The 22,038-nt window shown below is 59.1% G+C and overlaps 1 protein-coding gene across 1 annotated transcript; it reads right to left on the reverse strand.

Moving 5' to 3' along the window:
* Nucleotides 1–487: 487 nt before the first annotated feature.
* TANGO6 (transport and golgi organization 6 homolog) lies at nucleotides 488–21,538 on the reverse strand. Its single transcript, XM_082062897.1, has 17 exons — nucleotides 20,702–21,538; nucleotides 20,336–20,452; nucleotides 19,046–19,190; nucleotides 18,150–18,274; nucleotides 17,498–17,660; nucleotides 16,805–16,887; nucleotides 13,949–14,061; nucleotides 12,046–12,222; nucleotides 10,808–10,934; nucleotides 10,092–10,271; nucleotides 7,642–7,776; nucleotides 6,215–6,703; nucleotides 5,980–6,037; nucleotides 4,437–4,589; nucleotides 2,573–2,724; nucleotides 1,488–1,601; nucleotides 488–842 (listed from the first exon to the last, which is right to left on the reverse strand). The coding sequence occupies exons 1-17, from the start codon at nucleotides 21,434–21,436 to the stop codon at nucleotides 666–668; spliced, it is 3,243 nt and encodes a 1,080-aa protein (XP_081919023.1). The 5' UTR covers nucleotides 21,437–21,538; the 3' UTR covers nucleotides 488–665.
* Between the last annotated feature and the right edge of the window lie 500 nt (nucleotides 21,539–22,038).

Raw genomic sequence — 22,038 nt, forward strand, 5'->3', positions numbered from 1 at the left:
AGCGTTGGTTCCCCCACCCGGTGGGTGCACGGCAGCTCCCAGAGCAGGAGCGGGGCTCACGGCGCTGCAGCACCCACGGGGCTGCCCTGGCCAGAGGCAGAGGGGTGAGGCTTCCAGCCTCCATGGACAGTCCCCATCCCTCACCCAGAGATGGTCCCTCCGTGGGCACCCACCAGCAAGCGTGTGAGCGTGCAAGATGCCAGACTGGCAGTCCCAGCGTCCCCCAGCAGCCACAGCAGCCCCTCGGTACGAGCGTGGTGCCCAGGCAGGGCCGTGGGACAGCAATGGCTGCTGCCAGACCCCGGGGTGCACAGCTGCCTGCGCTGGGGGTGCAGACAGCAGAGCCCCCCTTGCTGGGGCCTGCGCTGCTGCCACCACCCCAAAAATGGGAGGGCGAGCATGACACAGACGCAGGATGGAACATGGCCAGGATGGCACCCAGGGACTTCATGTAGCTCCATGAGACATCACAGGCACAGGACTGAGCAAGTCTCCGTTTAATCTCCCACCTCGACCCAGCAAGCCCACCCTCTCCAGGCTGTGGCTTCCTCCCCACTGGCACCCGCCGGTGGCGTCCTGGGGACACAGTGAACCCGTCCTCTCAGGAAGCCGCTTAGCCCTGATGCCGGAGCAGGAAGAGTTCATTTCTGCAGTCCTGGCACATGCTACGGCAGCACCACGATCTTCTTCTCCAGTGTCTGGGGGGGGAACAGGACCCTCCTCATCACCGTGTCCAGCTCCTCCAGCGCCAGCTGGGCGTGCAGCACCGTCGCGCTGTCAGGTTCTGTCGTCACTACGTGCTTCAGCAGGCGGTACAGGTCCCGCAGGACGTCCCGCAGCACCTGGGCAGAGTGGGCCAAACCATCAGCACCTGCTGGCATCTCACCCACACCCGCAACAACCCAAAACACAGCCCCCGGTGTGCCCTGTCAGATTCGGCGCTGCCTCTTTCACTGATGCTGCCAGTGCCAGGACATGGCGGCACCACCACCACTGCGCTGCCCCCGGCACGAGCCCTGACCCTCCTGTGACTCAGCTTCTCCATGCACCAGCGGCACAGCAGCGTCCCCCCGGCACAGAGGCACGAGTGGCAGCTGGGATTCCAACTGTGGGGATTCCCACGGGGATCAGCTCTTTCCTCTCCAGGAGCTGAGTCCCAACACGCTCGTTCCTGGGAAGTGGGCAGGGAGGCCACGGCCCACGGAAAAAATGGGCATTTCCAAGGCAAATGAGTGACAAACACCTCCCACGGCTCCCAGGAGCTGGCACGGCCAAGCAGCGCAAGGGGATGTCCCTGCAAAGTCCCTTTAGCCGCTGGCAGGGCCCCTGGGTGCGGGCGGCACAAGCCGGAGATCCTGATCCCATCAACATTCCCTGGAAGCTGCCTGGGAAGGAGCCCCCGGGGCTGTCCCCGAGAACACCATGCCCTGCCCGGGTACACCCAGGAGCCTGGCAGAGGCTGTCCCAGCCCTGGGGACAGGACCCACCTCGGTGGCCTTGTCGCTGAGCCCCCGCAGCAGCAGCACCACCACGTGCACGGCGGCTCTTCGCACCTCAGCCTCGGGATCCATCTTGGCTATGGCCGTCAGGCAGGAGGTGACCTGCAGGGATGGCATTGTCAGCAGGGGGCACGAGGGGATCCCCCAGAGCAGCTGTCCACAGTGGAAAGATGAGGACAGGACCCCCACACCCCACCCAGGGCAGCTGCGCGCCCCCCTGCCTGCCCCTAGCCCCCCAGATTGGCTTTCTGTGGGTCACGGAGCAGCCCGCCCTCTCGCAGGGGCTGAGCGACACACAGACACCTTGGAACGCTTTATAAAAAGCAGGCAACGTCGAAGGAAGCTAATTCGACCCCTGGCAGTGACAGCCGGGAGAATTAGCAGAGCCAGCGCCTGCCTGAAATAGCTGCGTGTGGTGTGTTGGCATCACGCCAAATGCTGCCGGTACCCGCTGGTGTCGAGCGGGGACCCGCGGAGAAACACAAGTGCCGCATCCCCGACGTCTCCCGCCCTCCCTCCTGCACCGGGAGATACAGAGAGCAAAGCTCCAGCTGCAGGGGGGACACAGATCCGCCAGCTCCAGGACTGCCAGACTATGACACCAGCGGCTCCCAGTGAGACACCCCACCCTCCAGAAAGAAGAGCCCCAGGAGCCAGGACCACAACTCCAGCAGCCCCGGGCACCCCCCAGATATCAGCTGCCTGGTGATAATAGGAATGGTAACGAGGTCTCATTAACTCATTAAGCAGGAGGAGGTGCCCCGGGCAGGTGCTAACTGTGCCCCCAGGTCTCCTCCTGCAGAGCCATTGCACCGCCTGGCCTTGGGCTATCGCTTCTCTGCACAAGAGACAACTTTCAGCCCTAAAAATCATGGTGAGAATCTCCTGAGAGTTTGCTTCAGGTCCAACAACTTTTCTACTCTCTGATTTCAGTAAATATCCCCCACGTCCTTTATGGAAACCCCAGGCTGCTGTATCCCCAGCAGCGAGCCCTCAGCAACCCTGCCATCCACTAACAAACTGCCCTTCGTTAAGGAGCGATGGCCCTGTGGCCCCCAGGGACCGAGCAGTACCTCCTGGACGATGGGGCCCAGCTGGAAGCCCAGGCGCTGGCAGAGCTCGCCCAGGTTGGAGAGGCTGCTGGCCCGCAGTGCACCCTCAGGGGCCCGCGCCCCGCGCAGGAAGGCCTGGATCAGCGGCTCCCGGTGCCGGAACACCATGTCCCCTGCAGGAGAGAGCGGAGCAGCACGTCACGGGCAAGGGACAACCCCAGCCCCGTCCTGCCTGAGCCCCCGCTCCAGCGGGAGCAGCCAGACTGCAGCACCGGCCAACAGCTGGGTGCAACATCTGGAGTGTGGCTTGTGCCCAGCATGGGACCCGCTGTGACGCCAGGGAGGACACTGTGGTGCAGCCCCCGGGGCACTGGCAAACCCCTTCAGCACACACTCCCGCAAAGATCTTTGTCTGGGGCCACTCGGTGAGTCCCACGACCCACCGCCCCTCCCGCTCAGAATGGCCACAGATCCTGTACAGAAACAATGTGCGAAGCCCAAGTTCTCACCTAATTCAGCCGCACAAACCCCCACCCAATTAGCGTGGGGAGGTGTGAGCTGCCTAATTAGAGGCCGGTGCGCAGAGCCTGTGACTGACATGCAGGATCGCCCAGCGCAGGAGGCGCAGCCTGAGCAGTTAACGGGTTTGCAGCAGAAGCGAGTTGGGTGTGTGCGGGGTCTGCGAGAGCCCCGCGGGGCTGCAGCTGGGGGAGCAGCTCAGGACAGGGCTGCCACGCACATCCCACCACGCTGCCCACGCCAGCTCACTGCTGGGCAATAGGTGCTGCTGCAAAATGGGAAAAAAGCTGCTCCAGTGGGATGGCAGGCAGGACTGGGGACGGAGACAGGGCAGGAGGGACACACATTGGTCCCCAGGCAGTGGCAGGAGAGCTCCGAAAGGCAGCAGCGCTGCTGCACAGTGCAGAGTGTTTCTAGAAGCACTAGATAAACCCTTGCTCTCGAATCCTGAAACTTTGCAACAAAAACAACTTCATGCGATCTGTTCTATAAATATGCAGGCGAGCCAGGACGTGCCGGAGCTGCTGCCCGCGGCAGAGGCACCGCAGCGTGGGGGAGAGCTGCGGTGGAGGCCGTGCCGGCCGTCCCGCTGCCAGCTGTGCCGCCGGCAGCTGCCAGGGAAACCCAGCTGCAGAGCTGGGCATGGTGAGGGCTGGACACACGGACATCGCCTGGGGGCTGCAGAGACCACGAAGCTCCACTGCTGCTCACACGGGCTCTGCGGGGAGGTGATGGGGCTGTGGCCCGTAGGATGCCCCATCTCCATCCCAGCAGCAGGGCAGGGCTGTGGCACAGCCTGGTGTGACGAGCACCAGCCCTGGTAGGATGCCGGTAGAGCTTGGGGATGGAGCTGCAGTGGCTGTGCCCTGCTCCGGCAGGCCCAGCAGCCAAGGAAGTTGGCTTTGCCTTGGCCAACCTGGGAAACAAAGCGCCTGGACAGTGACCGGGAACCGACCCCTGCCCAGGCTGCTCCCACTGGCCTCTTCTCTACTGGGAAATCAGACAGGTGTTTGACTCGTGTCCCAACGGTGGCTGCTGGAAAGGCCTCATCCAGCTTCTACCCCTCAGCTCTGCATGTCTGGGCGCTTCCCAGCAGCCTCTGAGCCCAGCGCTGCAGCCAAGGATTGGTGGGCTGCTGGCAGGACCCACTGCCCCGCTCCTGCCCACCAGCAACCCCTGGCCAGCCACCTTCAGCCGCCAGTCCCCACGGTGCGGTCCTGGGAGCTGGTTCTTGCCTCCAGACATCAAGAGCCCCCAATAACATCACCTCCCAGACCTGGTGGCGTGGCAGAGAGCAGCGAGGGGGCGAGCGGTGCCATGGCTGCCGGCATCGCCAGCACTGCCACGGCCGTGCCTGCGGACTCACCCAGCGCCCGGGTGACGCGCATCAGCACCTCGCCCAGCTTCATCCGGGTGACAGTGGCCGCAGTGTCCTCGGTGCCCTGCGCCGGGACGCCGTACTGTGCCAGCAGGATGGGCAGGATCCGCTCTGGGTACTCGCTAGAGAGCAAGGACACACCTGGGAGAGCGAGGGAGAGAGTGGGTCAGGGCCAGACGCAAGGATGGCACCTGTCACCCCAGTGCAGCTGTCACCCGCAGGACCCCTGCAGCACCTCGGCCCCACGGTGCAACCCCTGCACACAGAGCCGCAGCACCAGGTCCGTTTGGGTGCCAAGCTGAGAAATAAATAACTTAGCAGCTGGCAGCAGGTGCCCACTAATTGCTGCTGGTTAACGTTCCTCGAGGGAGTGCTGACTCGGCACGCTGGCCATCAAACGCTGCCGGGCTCGCCTGTGGGCTGGCCCAGTGTCAGGGCAGCTGGTACCGCCAGCGATGCTCGGGTGCAGCCCCCAGCTCCCTGCCACCGGGCACACACCGCTGGGGCATCCTCGTCCTTGCCAGGGCTCCAGAAATCTCCTGGCTTTGCCCAGCCCAGGCTGGGAGCCAGAGCCCCAGTGTACCCTGAGCAGGCCATGTCTCCCCAGGGACAGGGAGGGCTCAGGCCCTGGCACGGGACATGTGCCAGGCTGTGCTGTGGGGCTCCACCAGCCCTTTAGAAATGCGGGCTGGGAGGGAGTGCTGGTCTTCCCAGGTGGTTGGCACCTCTCTGATATGGAACGGCAGCTGCTCTCTGGGAAAGAGCAGCAGCGGCTGCCCCGGCAGTGCCCGGCGCTGAGTCAGGCCGAGCCCCGGCTCCCCTGCCCTCCAGGAGCTGCCGCCTTCACCTCCAACCTCATTCCCCAGTTATCGGAGGATGCCTGGCATGGGTTACCCTCTGCAAACCCAGGCATGTCCAGCAGGGCAGCGACCTCTCCTCCAGCATCTCCACACCAGAGCCCAGCTCAGTGATCCTCCACGGTGCCGCGATAGCCGGCACTGGTCCCAGCCCTGGCACGGCTGCTGCGGCGGGAAGCCCACCTGGCACTGCCACTGGCACCGCACATAGCACACCGCAGTGCCACCGCCAGCGCAGTGCGGGCCAGGTGAGTCACCACCACAAGGAACCGCGTCAGGGTTAATCACACCCGCAGCCAGGCTGCGAAACACAGAGGCAGCTGCAGCCGGTGTATTAATCACCCGGGGACGGTTGAAGCATTTGTGTCTCACCTGCAGGGCAAGGACAAACCCGTCCCACTCAAGACCGTACAGGCAGAGGGAAGCACATCGATAAGCTCCTTTTCCCGCTGACGGTTACTGACCCAATGGCAGCTGTGGCTACCGGCAGCGCCGGCATCGCTTAGGGTCGTGGGAACGGCACCTCGTGACCTGCTGGCACAGCCAACACACAGGACACCCACCCCCAGCCCGGCCACAGCTCTGCTGCTCTCTGCCCTCACTGCCCAAACCCCCCTGGCACAAAACCCTCTCCTGAGAAGCACCAGCACTTGCCCCGGCTGGGCATCGCTCACCTTGGATGGCCGACAGGTAGACGAAGGCGTCCTCATGCTGCAGGTTCTCCAGGAACACCTGCAAGGAGGGGAACACTGTCAGCCCTGGCCCCGTGCCAGGCGGCATCACACAGGCAGCCCTGCTCCAGTGCCAGCGAGGTTGGGGGCTCTGATAACACAGACCATCCCCAGTCCAGCCCACCAGACACTCAGCTGCAGTGCTGGTGCAGGACGGGACCATGGTGGGAGCTGGTACCTGGAGCAGTTTCTCCTGCAGCCGCAACGCCTCTGGATCCCTCTGCGTGATCAGGCTGGTGAGATGGCGCAGGGCAGCCGCCCGGCCAGGGGGCTGTGGGTCGTACGCTGATACCAGCAGCTCCTGTAGCCCCCCTGGGGCTGGGCTGGTGGCGCATGGGGCTGGAGCAGGACTCGTGGTGCTGGGCTCCCGGCTCATGTTCTGCTCGTCGCTGCTCTTCCCAGGAGCCGGGGGGCCGCTGTGGCCACCCCCCAGGCTCGGAGCTATGCCAGGGACACCAGCAGGAGTCTGCGCTCCCATCCCTGGCTTCTTCCCCAGCACACTGCCGGCAGCAGCACCCACTGTCGTGGGGGAGCAGGCACCGTGGGTGCAGATGGCGATGCGCAGGTCGGCGGCCAGCTCCTGGGTGAGGGGCTCAGGGTAGGTGCGGGACAGCTCCTCCAGCAGTGGCACCAGCCGCTGCAGCACTGCAAAGTCGCCGGATTGCAGCTGTGGGGGGAAGAGAAGCAGTGCTGGCACAACCGCAATGGGGGTTCACTCCCCAGGGTGCTCCTGGCAAGGCAGTTGCAATCTGCTCCCAGGCTGCAGTGCCCGATGGGGAGAAGCACCTGCTCCAGCCTGGGTTTAACTGCTGCAGCAAAATTGCGGCCATAAGATCTGAAGAGTGATGCTTTAGGGGAGATTTCAGGGGAGATTTTGGGTGATTGTGTAAAAAACCCTTGGCCACTGGAACCCGAACAGCTTTGGAGCCGCCTCCAAAACCTTGTGTGTTCAATTTGCCAAGATAACCTGCTCCCGCTAACACTGGAGCTCGCCTGGGAGGGGGCCTGTTAGGGCTGTGAAACTCTGGTTTTATTTTTTCTCCAACTGAATAACGTTCTTTTCCCAATGTTAGGAATTTAGCAATAAGACACGATAAATTATCTTTTTCCATTAAGAGTTGGATTTTCCTTTGGGCAAGTCTGGGGATGAAGCAACCCCAGCAGCTCCATGATGTGAACTGGCATGATTGCAGAGCCCTAAGACACATGGGATCACTCACTGTGTGACAGGGTAACGGAGCAAGGTACCATTTATATAGAGGATTTTCAAGAATGGTCAGTCCTTGAAACACCATGAAGTTTACTGCGCTCCAGAGATGGAGTCGGAATGCAGAGGATGGACTACTGGCATTTAAAGATGCTCTATGTGATTGCGCTGCTCTGTCAGTGCCCTCTCAGCAGTGGATTTTTGGATTATAAATTAAATAAATGGGCTCTCAGGGGTGCTCTGCCAGGAACCCTCAGCCAGCACCCTGGCACTGCTCTGAGGAAATTCTCTGGAGTTAAACGGGGACCCAACCCAGGGAAGCACCAGAGCCCGAAGCACCAGGAGCAGCAGGACTGTGCTGGTCCCCCCTCCATGCACCCCCATGTGTCCCCCCTCACCTGCACGGCCCCACCGAGCATGGCAGCCACCAGCCCCATGGCCATGGCCAGGGTCTGCGCCTCGGCCGCTGCGCCAGGGCCCCGCGCTGGGCTGGCACAGGCACGCTGCAGCATGGCCCCCACGAACTCCTGCACCTGTAGGGACAGCGGGGGACAGCGGTTAGCAGGGGGACATTGGGGGGTCCCTGGAGACAGCCGCTGCCTTCAGCTCTCCCTGGTTTTGCAGCTATTTGAATTTTTCCAGCCCAAAAGCCTTTCTCCAGCACAAATTCTTCCTGTTTCCCTGTGGTCACCCCTCGACCTGGACAAGCTCCCACTGACACGTCACTTATTTTGTGATTTTCTCACAATACTTGTTTTTTCCCCTCAAGCCCATAAGAACCCTGCCAGGCATCAGCCTCCTCGACACTTGGCACCAGACCCTGGGATTCTCAGGCTTCTAACGGAGCTTGAAATTAGGGAGTTTATTTTCTCCTGTGCCTTTGCCAGCTGGGAAGGTGCTGGATCAGGGTTGCTCCTACGTAACCAGCACGCTGCAAAATAAGAGGAACTATTTTGCTCCTATGTCGGAAAAGAAAGCACAAGGGCAACAAGGTACTATTGCATGAAACTCCACATTTCCAGCCTCCAGGGCATGGGCACTGGGTGCAAAGCATTTCCTCATCAGCAGAGGAGCTGATTGCTGCCAGCTTCCTTAGACACATCCCTGCTGCAGCTGGGGGGGCTGCGGAAAAGGCTTCGGGATCTTCTGGGATGGTTAGTCCTAAAATGAAATGCCGTCAAACAGCAAGAAGAGGGAGTAAAAACAAGTGTCAGAACATCTGCTCTCACAAAACAGTGAAATGCAAGCTGAACGGGTTGAAATTCTATTTAATGCAAAAAAAATAGGAACACCATGCATAAATAATCTACCAGTAGACAGTGACTGAGAAAAAACACAAAGCTAAAAAAACACCCTAATCAAGAAGGAAAGAAAAAACATCCTAATCTAGAAGGGAAAAAATGCCTGAAAAATAAAACACTGGAGCATGTTTCTGTCCCACGCGGGAGGAGAATCAAGCAATTCTCATGAAACTCAGTTGGCAAGGGGTGGAAAAGGTAAATGAAATCCACTGTGCAATTGAGGGGTCCACAGCTGCTGCCACCCCCAGGGTCTGGTTTTGGAGAGCGATCCCGCTCGCTCCAACCCCGTTATGCACAAATCCATGCTCCAGAGTGCGCAGAGCAAGAAAACCTCCCCGGGGGAGCCCTGTGCTGCAGAACCTGCTCCAACGCAGCTCTGTTGCTGCCGGCCCAGCACAGGAGTGCTCCCCAAAACCCAGCCCAGAGGAGGCACAATGGCTTTTTTGCCTGCATTTCTTTTTTGGTGGCTGTTGCTTTTTAGCCCGGGCTCACAGCTGGACCCAGACCTGGGAAAATCCTTCCCCTTTCCCCACCCGAATTTCTGATGCAGGGCCAGTTCTGCGCAGGTGGGTGAGGATGAAGCTGCTGTGGGGACAGCGGCTGCATCCCCCCCGTCACTGCAGAGCGCACAACGGCTCCTTTGTCCTCGAGAGAAAATTGAGGAAACCTGTGTGAGCAGCGACCGCCTCTGCTCAAGCCAGTCATGGTTAACTGGCACAACCAGGTCACGGAGGTAGAAACACAACTAGGATGAGGAAGTCACACCACGGACTGGCTGGGGGACACCGCGGCGCCCAGCAGCCAGCACGGTGTGGGACAGCCAAGCGCTGCAGCAGCGTGGGCTCAGGTGGGCAGAGATCCTGTATTTTAACAACCCTGTTTGGTACCAGGTTCAGGGAGCCCCAGCTGGCCATTCCAATTACAACATTTAATAAATTTTGCAGCTGCCCATTCACAAGCGCCAGCCGTATCAGCAGTTACACAACCCCGATGACTGCGCACACCACCTGGTGAGGGTGTCCCAGCAGCAAAAAAAAAAAAAAGGGAAAAGCTACAAACTGCCTATTTGGGGACAAGGGGCCAGCAGGACACGGCAGTGCTGTTTGTCTGGCTGGCAGCTCGGCTACCAGAGCTCCTGGAGGCGGTTGCTGAGACGTGTCAGAAAAACCAGGTACCGACACCATGGACAGGCAGCAAGTGCTGGCTGGAGAGGTCTGTCAGGTATGGATGTCTTTAAACTTGGGATTAAATTTTGCTTAAAATAAAGATGAGAAGCTGGCAAGTCGGAGTTGGGATTAACACCCTGACCACTCTCTTGGCTTTTAACACAATACCACGGACAGAAATGCAAAGATGTCCCTGGGCTGCTCCCTCCTACCCCTGTAGCTGACTCTGTCCCTCCTGCTGGCACCGGGACACTTGTGACCAAATCAATCACTTTCCCTGGCGATGCTCCAGCTTTCTCCAGCTGTTTCTCAGCCACCATTTCCCTACAGCCCAGAGCTCAGTTTTCGCCACGCTCTGGCTGCTGATCCCCCATCACCAACCTGAGCAATATTTGTGAACACGGTGTCTGAGACGCTCTCGCACAGCGTGGCCACGAGCTGCAGGACCAGCAGGTTCCTGCCCTGTGCAGCGCGGAGCTGCTCCAGCTCCAGCAAACTCCCCCCAGGCACCGCAGCTGAGCTCAAACCCGCCTCGTCCTCCGCAGCCACACGAGTCAGCGCCTGCCGGGAAGGAAGCGCAGGGAGAGGCCACGGTTACATAGAATCATAGAGTCATTGTGGTTGGAAGAGACCCTCAAAATCATTGAGTCCAACCATAACCCAACCCCGGCACTACCCCGTGTCCCTGAGAACCTCATCTCCAGCCTGTTCAACCCCTCCAGGGATGGTGACTCCACCACTGCCCTGGGCAGCCTGTTCCAATGCCCCACAGCCCTTTCCAGGAAGAAATTGTTCCCAAGATCCAACCTCAACCTCCCCTGGCGCAACTTGAGGCCATTTCCTCTGGTCCTGATGCTTGTTCCTGGGGAGCAGAGCCTGACCCCCCCTGGCTCCAAGCTCCTTTCAGGCAGTTCAGAGATCAGAAGGTCTCCCTCAGCTCCTGTTCTCCAGACTGAACCCCCCAGGTCCCTCAGCTGGACGGGGCTCTGAGCAACCTGACCTGGGTGAAGATGTCCCTGCTCATGGCAGGGGGTTGGAAAGGTCCCTTCCAACCCAAACCACAATATGTGCCCAACCAGAGATGTGCCTGCCCTCACCTTCAGGCAGCAGATGAAGAAGTCCCCAGCCAGCCCGCTCTTCTGGCAGTGAGACACAAGCTCCACCAAGTTCTCCACATGGCACTGCTCCGAGGAAACCTTCTGGTACAGGGCCTCATCTTCATCACTGAAACAGGTCACCGTGCCACCAACAATGTACCCAGACACCCCAGGGCCAGCTCTAAGCCACTCCTGGTGAGGTGAGATCCTGCTTCTGCCTTCTCGTGAAAACCTCCCTCCACAGTGCTACCAGAAAGAGGGAGCCTGGAGGCAGTGGAGGCAAACTACTGCTCCTTTCGTTTAGTCTACGTGACCACGCACTCAGTTTATTAATTAACCTGCATTAATTAAAGGAATAACATTAATAGAAGCCATGAGCGCAAAACACGGGTTTAATCCAGCTGTTCTAATGGGATCAGCACTGGCTAATTCATTCAGTGGTCATGGCCAGAGGAGCAGGACAGACAAGCACAGAGCCATGGGCCGTTAAGTGCTAATTTCAAAGCACACCCAGTTTAACCAGTGCAGACCTCAGGGCAGACCTCCTTCTAATTCAGCTCAGGAACAGATTGAAATGAAACCGAAACAAGCGTGTTTGTAGGGGGTTTGTTGTGGGGGCACACAGCTCCTGGGCACTGCCTTGGGCTCCAATTAACAGCCGCCCCTCATTAAACCAAAGTCAGGCTGTGGAATAGGTCCGTTTTCACAGCTGGAGGCTAATGGCTGCCGTTTATTCCCCACAGGGCCAAGCTCTGCCACTGCTTGTAGAGACCATCTGTGAGAGCGGGAAGGGAGCTCGGTTGCTGGCATTGCCGCGAGGCCTCGCTGTGACGGTGCCACCTGTGCCAGAGGGATCCCACTCACTCCATGCAGCCACAATCCACCACGGGACAGGCTGAAGCACGGAAGATGACGGAGCATGTCCCTTTCCCAGACACCACATAGATGGGACCTGGGACAAGCACACAAAGTAGAGGCTAATGCTCAGAGCGTGCTGCTTCTCAGGAGTGAAAGTCAGAGCTCTGCACCATGTACAGGGAACTGGAGCTGTGTGGAAGTGTCTCCTGCCCGAGCTTGGCACAGACGGACAACTACCCGGGGGGACGAGACCGTGGTGGGACAGCACCCGCAGCCCGTGCTCACAGAGGCTCTCTCTGCCAGGCATTCCGTGAAAACCCCTGCTTGCTGGATGATGCCTGGGGACACCCCCACACCCAGCACTGCCCAGCAGCACTCACCTGATGGGCTCCTCCACCACGATGACAGCACCGCCCTCGCTGCCCGCACGGAACTGGCACTGCGGGTGCAGGGCGCACACGCTGCTGCTCAGCCCGGCGAAGCCTTCCAGTACGGCCAGCGACGCCTCCCGCTCCGACTTCTCCAGGAACCACAGCAGGATCTCCTGGCACGGGGAGCTGGAGAAGACACAGTGGTGACATTGCTGTGCCCACTGCAGCCCCCCCACACCCCAGCAGCACCACAGGAAAGACAAGAGGGATCTGGAGTGAACACGGATGCTCCTTGGGCCAAGAGAGAGACTGGGAGAATTGGGGTGTTCAGCTGGAGAAGAGAAGCTCCAGGAAGACCTTACTGCTGCCTTTCCATTCTTAACAGGAGCCGATAAGGAAGATGGGGACAGACTTTTCAGCAGGGCCTGTTGTGATAGGACAAGGGGTGATGGTTTTAAACTAAAGGAGGGAGATTCAGGCTGGACATGAGGAAGAAATGTTGCCCCTGAGGGTGGTGAGAGCCTGGCCCAGGTTGGCCAGAGAGGTGGTGGATGAACCATCCCTGGAGACATCCCAGGCCAGGCTGGACGGGCTCTGAGCAACCTGAGCTGGTGAAGATGTCCCTGCTCATGGCAGGGGTGGCACTGGATGAGTTTCAGAGGTCCCTTCAACCCAAGCCATCCTGAGATTCTATGACAGCTCCAGCATTTCTGTAATTTTACAATGGGACCAGCAGCACATCCTGTCCTTCTGGTGTTCCCAGATGGAAGATCTGGGTCCTTCAGGATTTCAGGCTGGTGAGGAGGGGAGTGCTGTCAGAACAGCGTGTCTGTACACGGACAGGCTCTGCACGCACTGCCCGGCACTTCGGGCCAACATGACAAAGCACAGAGCTGTCAGCTGGGCCAGGGAGGAGGAGGAAGGAGAGGGGGAGCCCTGGAAGATGGCATGGAAACTCCTGCCAGGGAAAGATGCAGGTTAATGAGGTGCAGCAGCAGCACTGTGCCAGGGGTCTGAAAATCCGAATGCTTCCAGGCAGCTGCAGTTTTAGCTACCCCTGCCAAATTCCTCTGCAAAGAGAGAGGCGAGCAGCAGCGCTGTTCATGCAGCAGCAGCATTAACTTGGCTTGTTTGATGAACTTGCCACAGTGCTCTCTGCTCTTTGAAGTGATTAATGACGTCTTTAATAACAGCAGAGGCCGTGTCTGCACAGACCATTCAGGGAAAGCCTCCAGCACCCACATGCCAGAGTCACCAAAGTGTAAACCCACCAGGAGTGTATTTACTAGGTTGGCCCAAACCCAGTGCAGCCCAGGGAAAGCCTGGGAGCAGAGACAGAGGAGAGAGGGGAGGAGGGAGAGGGGAAAAGGGAGACAGCCAGCACCTGGTCACCACTGTCCCTGTCACTGTGAGTGACACATGTGGTGCTCACCATGGTACATCAGTCACGGGGGAGCAAGAAGAATGCTCTGGTATTTCCAAAAGTCAGCAGTCAAGCTGTTTTATCCATTTTTTTTAATCTAAATCCTGGATACACAGATCGTTCCAACACCCAGCCAGGTCCCAGCATCACTGTCTCCACCCACAACCACAGTTCCCACTCCTTGGTGGGGACTAAGAGTTAACCTGTGCTCCCAAGGTGCCCGCAAGTCACATCTGCCTCTGCACCCAACATTTTGGCTTCAGGGAAGCCAAAAACTACTGCGAAAACTGCTTCCCCAGGCACAGGCCTGCCAGGAAGGTCACGCACCGTGCCTGTGCCTGCGGTTACTGCCTGCTTTGAACGAGAGCTCTCCAGGGTGAGAAAACTGGTCTCAGCTTCTGTACATTTCCATGGAGAGCACATCCTGTGGCAGAGGGCAGAGCGGGGAGGATGAAACCCCAGAAGAAGTCGTGCACAATCCTTCCTTACCGTAAGTATGACACATTCTGCTTGGCGAAAGAATAGAGGGAAAAAACCACTCCCAGGACTGACTGTAAGGATCCCAGCAGCAGGCTCGAGCTGTCATTCCCAACCACATACACCTACAGAGAGAAGAGCACGGGGAGGAGAGTCAAACACCTGCGTGGAGCTGAGGGAAGGACAGAAACCACGTCTCTGCGCAGCACAGCTTGCAGAGGGTTTGCAGCCTCTGTTCCTTCAGTCTGGAGCCTGTTTTCCCTGATTATGCCTTGTCCTGTATTAAAACCAGCCTTCAGCAGCATCTTTCTCCAAGCATTTGTGTAACCGCAGCTTGGCTCCAAGGAACAGGAATAGCTCAGTTGGCGATTTGGGAACTCTGCTGCTCAGGGGTGAGGGCTTGTGTTACAGAGAGGTGCAACAGGCGCCTCTGAACCAGGAAATCTTTATGGAAATACCGCACCTAGAACCAAATCTCAAACACAGAGATCAGTCCCACACAGGACAGTGGGGCTGATGGGTTGTGGGGGCTCCAAGGAGGCTGTGGGGGCTCCAAGGAGGCTGTGGGGGCTCCAAGGAGGCTGTGGGGGCTCCAAGGAGGCTGTGGGGGCTCCAAGGAGGCTGTGGGGCCACGCTCCTCTCCTCCATCCCACCCTCCCGAATGGCTGTCCCTGCCCTCCCCACGCAAACCACTGCAACCAGCTCAGTGCACATGGGTCCCACCTCGCTGACAAACACAGAGCTTTATAACACCGTGTTTTCTTTTCAATCCTTTGAATTGAATTGTCCAAACTAAAAGCCAGGTGAGATGCTTTCAGTCAAAGCCGTAACGCTGGGAAAACTCGGTTTTGAGAATGGTTTAACACCAAGCCTCGCCCAGCTGGACTCAGGGTTTACTTGGGGTTGTTGTGCCCAGGTCCTCACTCGAGCAGGCTCCATCTCACCTCGCAACTTTTTTTAAAAAGGGGGGAAATAAAGTCTTTTCACAAGTTCTCCAAGGGACTTCCAGCAGCATCTGCTCCGAAGATGCCGTCCCTTGTCCCTTCACCCTACACCTCCCAGATGCACCGTGGCTGGAAGTGTCCTGGGGACAGACCAAGGAGCTTTTCTCACCTGTTGCAGGCAGTGTGACAACCCAGGTAGGAGGGAGATTCTCCTGATAACATTCTGCCCCACTGTATTGATGCAAACAGACCTTTTTTCCTGTGCTAATCCCTGTGGAGCCATTCTTCCTAACCAGAACCTTTTGTACACAAAGCCTCCCTGATGAAGCCCCAAGGACGGTTTCCTGCTCGGCATCAAATGACACTTGCCAGGCAAGAAACCCTGGCTGCTCCCAGGCCTCCAGAATTACACCGTTAAGGAGGGATCCGCCCCAAACCCCCCAGCACTGCACTGTGAACCACAGAGCAGCCCTGCAGACCAGTCTCTGCCTGCCAGCTGGTTACAACAGCTCATTCCGACGCAAAATACTACAATCCCAGCATTTAAGAGCTTAGCCTGCCTAGGGGCATGCCAGTAAGCAAGTCACCGGCTTCTGAAAATGGAATTCCTGGGCTGGAGATGTCCTTCTGGGCTGGAACGTGCAGCTGAGAGCTGGGCAGCTGTCCGGGCAGGCAGTGAAGCCGGCAGCGTGGCACTGGTGATACTGGTGGGAACGGCAGGTAAAAGGAGCTGTGAGGGGAGCTTTCAGAAGAGCTGCTTGCACAGAATTACCCAAAACCAGGGATCCCTCCTGTCCCCCGAATGCCAGAGCCAAGGTCTGTCCTGCTGAACACCTGCGTGTCGCTGTGAGGGAAACCTTGTGCGATGGGTCTGCACAGAAGGTGCTAAACCTGCACCCCCCTGCCCACAGGATATCTCCTCTATCACAGAAGATGGTCTGTTATTGGCAAAGCCAGAGCATTTATCCAAAGAGGCCCGAGTTTCCTTCCATTTTCCTGAACCCTTCCCATCTCTCCTGCCCTTCAGCAAACTATCCTGCACCCCAGCAGCCCCTCTTGCTTTGGTCACCGGACACACCAACCAGCTCTGGGTCCCACCACCACCTCCAGGCACCGTCCTGCACCCCGAGCAGCTGGAGGATTATCCACCCACAGCCTTAAAATTAACTTCATGCACACAGAAGCCCATGTGTCATGGGGTTCAGTTCAAAGTGATCTCTGCAAAACAGGCTGCTGATTTTTCCTTACTTATTAATTTACCTCATTTGCCCAATGGGACTAGACAGACTGTGATGCCTTGAGCCCCCTGACTGATATTGGCAGGGGAAGATGAACAGCTGGGGACACCCCATGGGGGCCAGCTGCAGTGTCCCCAATATTCCTGGGACACCTGACAGGAGGACACAGCCACCAACAGTGTCCTCTCTACAGCTGAGGCACTGCCCACCCTCCCTTCCCCAATTGCTCTGACAGTTCACCCAGACACAACAGTCCTGTCGAAGCTGCACAGTTTAGCAATGCTCCAAGTCTTGCTGCAGCTCATGGAAAAAGAGGATATGAGAGCACCGTGGAGACCGCTGGCTGACAGGGCTGCTCAGACCCTTCCTGCTCTGACACACCAAAAAGAAACTGGAAAAAAATAGAAGCAAGAGCTCACTGACATCTCACAGAATGTTTTGGGGTGAGAATTCCTGAAAGGATTCCAGCAGTGCCTCTGGTAACCAGCATAAAGCTGCAGTCCCACCAGTGCAGCGCTGCATACAAGGTTATTCTGTGCAGCTCTCGGCTTCACCGCAGTATCGCAACTGCAGGAGACACTGGTCTGTGTCACGGTCCAACACACACACTGAACCGCTCAGAAAGTCCCAAACCAGCTCATTCATAGTTCCCTTGCCTACCCTCACGCCTAAATCAGACACGATACCTTGAGCACATCCTCCACACATGTGCTGAGCTCGGCCTCTGTCACCAGCACGGTCCCTGCTGGTAAATCTTCCACTGACAACTCTGAAAACAAAGGGCACAAATATCAGCACCGCCACATGCCGAGGGGTCTACAGCAGAACAACAACCCCATAGTGCGCAGTGCCAGAAAGAACTTTGATGGGTCTCTTGCCTTCCTGCCCTCCACCAGCACTGCATGGGAACGATGAGCCCTCATTAGCAGTGCTAAATGTCACTGTGGTGGTGTAAACCCCGCAAGGTTACAGGCAAATCAAAGCAGACCACAACTTCTGGCTGGATTATTCCCCAGAGAGCTGCTCGGTCAGTATGGGGAACCGATGGCTTCCGCCTGGAAGCCCAAAACGAGACTGTCAGACTGGGAGAGTTTCCCAAAAATCAAATGGCAGAAGCCCCACTACTTGGCTGTTACACTACAGTAATTTGACCCAAGCGCTAATAAATACGGTGCATGCAGACGTGTTCACAACTGACAGCGCTGGGCTGGCACGCTCCACAGCCCAGCCACCAGCCTGGGAAAATCCTGATGGAAAGACAGAGATCAGCAAGAAGAGAAACCAGCCCCTTCTCAGATGGGGAGCTTGGGGTACCTGCTGTCCCACACACCTGAGCCCAGCCACACCTGCTGAACCCGCACACCTGATCCCAGCCATACCTGCTGTCCCTGCACAGCGCAGTAGCGGCGCCAGGAGTGGCCGCAGCAGGTGCGTCTCCGCCAGCTGAGGGTGCTCTCTCGCCATGGTGAGCAGCGTGCTGGTGGCCACTCGCTGGAACTGCCGCGCCGTCAGCTTGTCCTGGATGTGCAGCAGGTCCAGAATCTGGGGGAAAATCCAGGATAAAGGAAGAAAGATCAGCAGCCCCTCGGAAGTGGGGCAGGCCACCTCCTCGCAGCCATTGGTGGAGACGGAGCAGCCTCTTGCCTTCTGCTTTGCAGGACATTTTGGCACAATATTCCACATACAAAAAAGCTGCTCTCCTCCACACACGTGAATGTAGGATGCATTTCTGGGCTCAAACCAAAAGCCTGCACCATTCCCATCGCCAAAGGCTGGAAGCAAGAGCTCTGTGGCAGAGAGCTCCTTGTGCTGCACAGCTTGTGCGACCAGGCAACACTTTCCAGCATTTCAATCAAATATGGGAAATTCAAGAGTAGGGTGGAAACATGTCCCACTGCCAGAGCAGCATTAAAAAACACATCGTCCTGGCTCAAGGAGGCCATGCTCAAGCAGAAGCGACAGTACCGATGCTCCCCAAGCCAGAAGCTGGTTCCAAATTCCCTGACGTGCTGCAGGGAGCACAGGACCCACCTGGGGACACACCAGCCTGTAGTACTCCTCGAGAGACAGGCACTGCTGCGGACAGGCAGCCAGAATCTTCGCAACCACATCGCATTTTCTCCAGTCCACGGCTGCGGCTTCAGCGCCAGCACCACCTGTCACAGCAGCAGAGAGCCCAGATCAGCTCAGCAGAATAGCAAGGCCAGCTTTGGCTGAAGCCTGATGTTTCTGGCCAAAAATTGGATTTCTAGCTTCTGTTACTCTCTTTAGAGCAAACATCTTTCAGGACATAACTGTATTTAAAGACAAAAGGAGAAATATTATTGTCTGAGACATTTGATACTAGAAAACAACCTCTACCCAAGAGGTGGAGGGAGGGAGGTCATGCTTGGGTGGTGTCATCAGGTTGGTATTGGCCAGAGGAGGCTTTTGCACGAAAAATAATGGATTTCAGCTTTTAAAGAGCAACTATTTCCCTCCCTGGCAGGAAATGGAGGGCAGGGGAGCAACGCTGCTGAGCCCTGGGGCAGGATGGGTCTGACGGCACCTGCACAGCCCACAGCCCCGCGCCAGCGCAGCTCCTCGGAACCGACCCCCTTGTGCACACAGGACGTGCAGTTCCACAGAGGCACAAACAGATTAAACTAGCTCAGGGGCTTTCAGTCTGGACCTCAAACATGACGCTGTACCCTGAACTTACAGCTTGTACAGTGGGAAAGCATTCAGTTTGGGGGATGAGCACAGAGACAAAAATCTGTGTGTCACAGAGCCAGCCTGGCCTGACAAAATCTGTTTCCCATTTCCAGGCTCTGGGGGCACTGTTTCTCCCGAGCCTCTCCTGGGATGAAACATCCCAGACACATCACCACAGGCTCTTTAAATTGGCCGGCCAGGAAGCCAGGAGCAGCGTCAGAACACCCACTCACCGCCCGTTCCCTCCATGATGCCCCGAACCACAGCCTGGACCCCGCTGGGTCGCAGGAGCCTCTCGGAGAGCAGCTGCCCGCAGAGCCGCCGCAGCCACGCCGGGGCCCGTGCCAGCTTTGTCCCTTCCCCGGGAGCGGGAGGACTCTGAAAGGAAACAAAGGAACAAGCTAAGGAGCACATCTGCACAGTCCTGTGCAAACCCTCCTGACAACAAACCATCCGCACCCTGCCCTGCAGGACTTTAACAGGAGCACACGACAGCGAAACCTTTAAATAAATCACTTCTTCATCCAGTGGCACAAAGCAAATTAGGGCTTAATGAGCAAGGCTAGCCTTCCCCAGAGCATCCCCTCATGCAAAGCTTCCCTCCACTAATTAAAGTCCCTCAGGGCCAGGCAGCAGCTTTGCCTTCGTTACCAAAATGGTGCACAGGGGCTCAGGAGACAATTTGGGCTCCATGCAGGTAAGGGGTCTGCACCAGTGACCCCTGCCAGGGCCTGGCACAGAGTCAGGCGAGCAAAGCAATTGCCCCAGGACAGCACAGACAGCTCAGGGGGCTGCAGAACCACAAAGCGAGAGCTGGAATGGGGGAGCAAGGCTGGGGGAAATCAGCTCAGCTTTCGCTTAACTGAGAGACCCCGCTTTTCTGTGTAACAGCCACAGCCTCTGGGACAGCAGCCTCTGCCTGCTGGGGAATCACGTGTGATCCCAGTCAGAGCACAGCCCTGCACTACCCTGTGTACACACCAGCAGCTCCTCGTGTCCTGACCCTGAATGGTGACACAGCAGGTGGGCACACACCCACCCACAGCACTCGCTTGGAGCTGGGATGTGGTCCCTTCCCCGGGGACTCTACACACATCGTGCTAAGGAGATTTCTCATCTCCTCCTCCCCGGTGCCAGCAGGTGGCCTGTGAAACAGCCACGAGCAGCAGCCGGTGCCGAGGCAGCACCTCCTCATGCCCTGGAGTGGAAAGGGGCAGGTTCTGGAACAGGAGATGCTTTGCTTGGCTGGGCACAGTGGATTTAGCTGCCAAGACGGCACGTGCTGTGATGAGTCCCCAAGCTCACGTGCCCTGAATGGCAGGGTTGCCGCTGTTGCGTGAGCAATGCACGCCCAGCAGCTTCACCCGTGCGCTCACGCGGCGCTTGGGGTTGGGGTGCTGCATCAAACTGGGTTTTAACACATAAGAACGTTTCCAGGAGAGCAGCAAATGCACCCTCAGGAGTGTGGGAACATGCAGCCCAGCCCTGCGGGCGGCAGCGCCCGAGTGCCCTGCGCCGGGTACCTGCTTGTGCCGGCCCTGCAGCATCAGCAGCTCTCGCACCGCTAGCGGTGGGTACACGCGGTCCAGGACGTGCCGCAGGGTTTCCCGGCACCGCGCTCGCTCTGCTTCCGAAACACCCTGTGGAAAAACAACCCCCGGGTGGTGAGGACGGCTCGGCCGGGTGCCAGTGCCCCTCCAGCCCCTAGCCAGGCTCCCGTCCCTTCTCTCACACGGAGATTAATGTGCAGGGTTTGGGAGCTGCCACGGCTTGGTGAGCAGGAGCCCATGGGCTCAGCCATGGAGGGTGGCGAGAGGCTCTGGTGAGGCTGGTGACCAGCACGTTTGTGGCAGGGCCGGGGGCTGACACTGGCACCGGGGGGCACGGACCTCACAAAGTGCAGGGGGACCGTGGCCCAGCACGCAGAGCCCGGCGAGCAGGAGGCCGAGGTGGCGGGCGAGGAGGGGCCCGCCCAGCGCGGGGTGCTGGGCCAGCTCGGCCAGGGCGGCAGCGGCGGCGTGGAGCCGGGCCCCGCGGGCGGCGGGCGGCCCCGGGGGCGGCGCGGGCGGCCCCGGGCGCTGCCCCACGCCCGGCGGCAGGTAGGGCAGCAGCCCCAGCCCCACGGCGGCCCGCAGCGCCCGCCCCACCGCCCGGCCCTGCGCCACGCTCAGCGTGTCGGCGCTGGGCGGCGGCGCGGCCCCAGACCCGGCCCCGCGGGCGGCGGGGGCGGCGGCGAGCGCGGCCAGCCGCTCCTTCAGGCACAGCAGCAGCGCCAGCAGCTCGCAGGCCGTGGTCCAGCTCGGGTCCGCCTGCCCCGCCGCCCCGGCGGCCAGCGCGGGGGCCCGGGCCAGCACAGCGTCGCGCAGGCCGCGCAGCGCCGCCCAGCCCGCCGCCCGCCGCAGCCGCTCCTCCAGCTCCGCCGCGTTGCTGCGCAGCGTCTCCAGTCGTAGAGCGCTCTCCAGGCCAGGCCCGGCTTCGCCATCCCGCTCCCCGGGCCCGCTGGGCGGCCGCAGGAACAGCTCCAGCGCCTCCACCACCCGCTCCAGCTCCGGGCCCGGCTCGGGCTCCGCGCCGCCCGCCATCTTGGAGCCGCCCTGGGCGGGCGGCGCGTCACTTGTCGCCATCTTGGGAAGGGCGCGTGAGCGGGCGGTGCGTGGCTCGCTGCCGCCATCTTGGGGAGGTCGGGCACGGAGCAGGAGTGACGCCGCCCGTTGCCGCCATGTTGCGGCCGGACCGGTGCTGCGGCTCCGTCACGGCAGCTCAGGGCTCGTGTTCTTCCCAAGAGGGCGCGCACAGCTGTCCCCGCCCGGTGCAGCCGCTGGTCTTGGCGGTGTGAACAGCACCCGCCCTGGGCAGTCGCGTTTCGGGAGCGCTGCTGCACCAGCGCTCGCCCCCGGCCCAGGACAGTGACAGTTCGCAGCTCCCAGAGAGAAAGCAGCAGTTGCAAAGCACAGACTTTATCATCCCTCCTGCCCAGGGCTGTGAGGCCGGTGGTGCAAACCCTGTGCCAGGTCCTGAGCCCCATGTGTGTGACAACAACCCGCGGCCCCTGGTTGTCCCGTGTCCCTCGCGGGCGCTCAGAGCAATGGGACAAACCCCGGATCTCCGGTGCTGCCCACGAACCGGGTGTTCACACCAATACCGTACAATCGGCATAGTAACAGACTCCTAAAACCATGGTTTAAGGTTTTAAAAGTGGCATTTCTTATTCAGCACGGCGGCTGTC

The sequence above is a fragment of the Streptopelia decaocto genome (assembly GCF_964273445.1).
Source record: "Streptopelia decaocto genome assembly, chromosome: 11".
NCBI lineage: Eukaryota > Metazoa > Chordata > Aves > Columbiformes > Columbidae > Streptopelia > Streptopelia decaocto.

What these genes read in the sequence shown, in the direction of transcription:
- TANGO6 (XM_082062897.1), bottom strand. Translation starts at nt 21,436, where the DNA reads ATGGCGACAAGTGACGCGCCGCCCGCCCAGGGCGGCTCCAAGATGGCG. An exon ending in CATCATGGAGGGAACGGGCG is followed by an intron (nt 18,275 to 19,045) that starts GTGAGTGGGTGT and finishes CTGCTGTGACAG; the next exon opens with GTGGTGCTGGCGCTGAAGCC. An exon ending in TGCTCGGTGGGGCCGTGCAG is followed by an intron (nt 6,704 to 7,641) that starts GTGAGGGGGGAC and finishes TTCCCCCCACAG; the next exon opens with CTGCAATCCGGCGACTTTGC.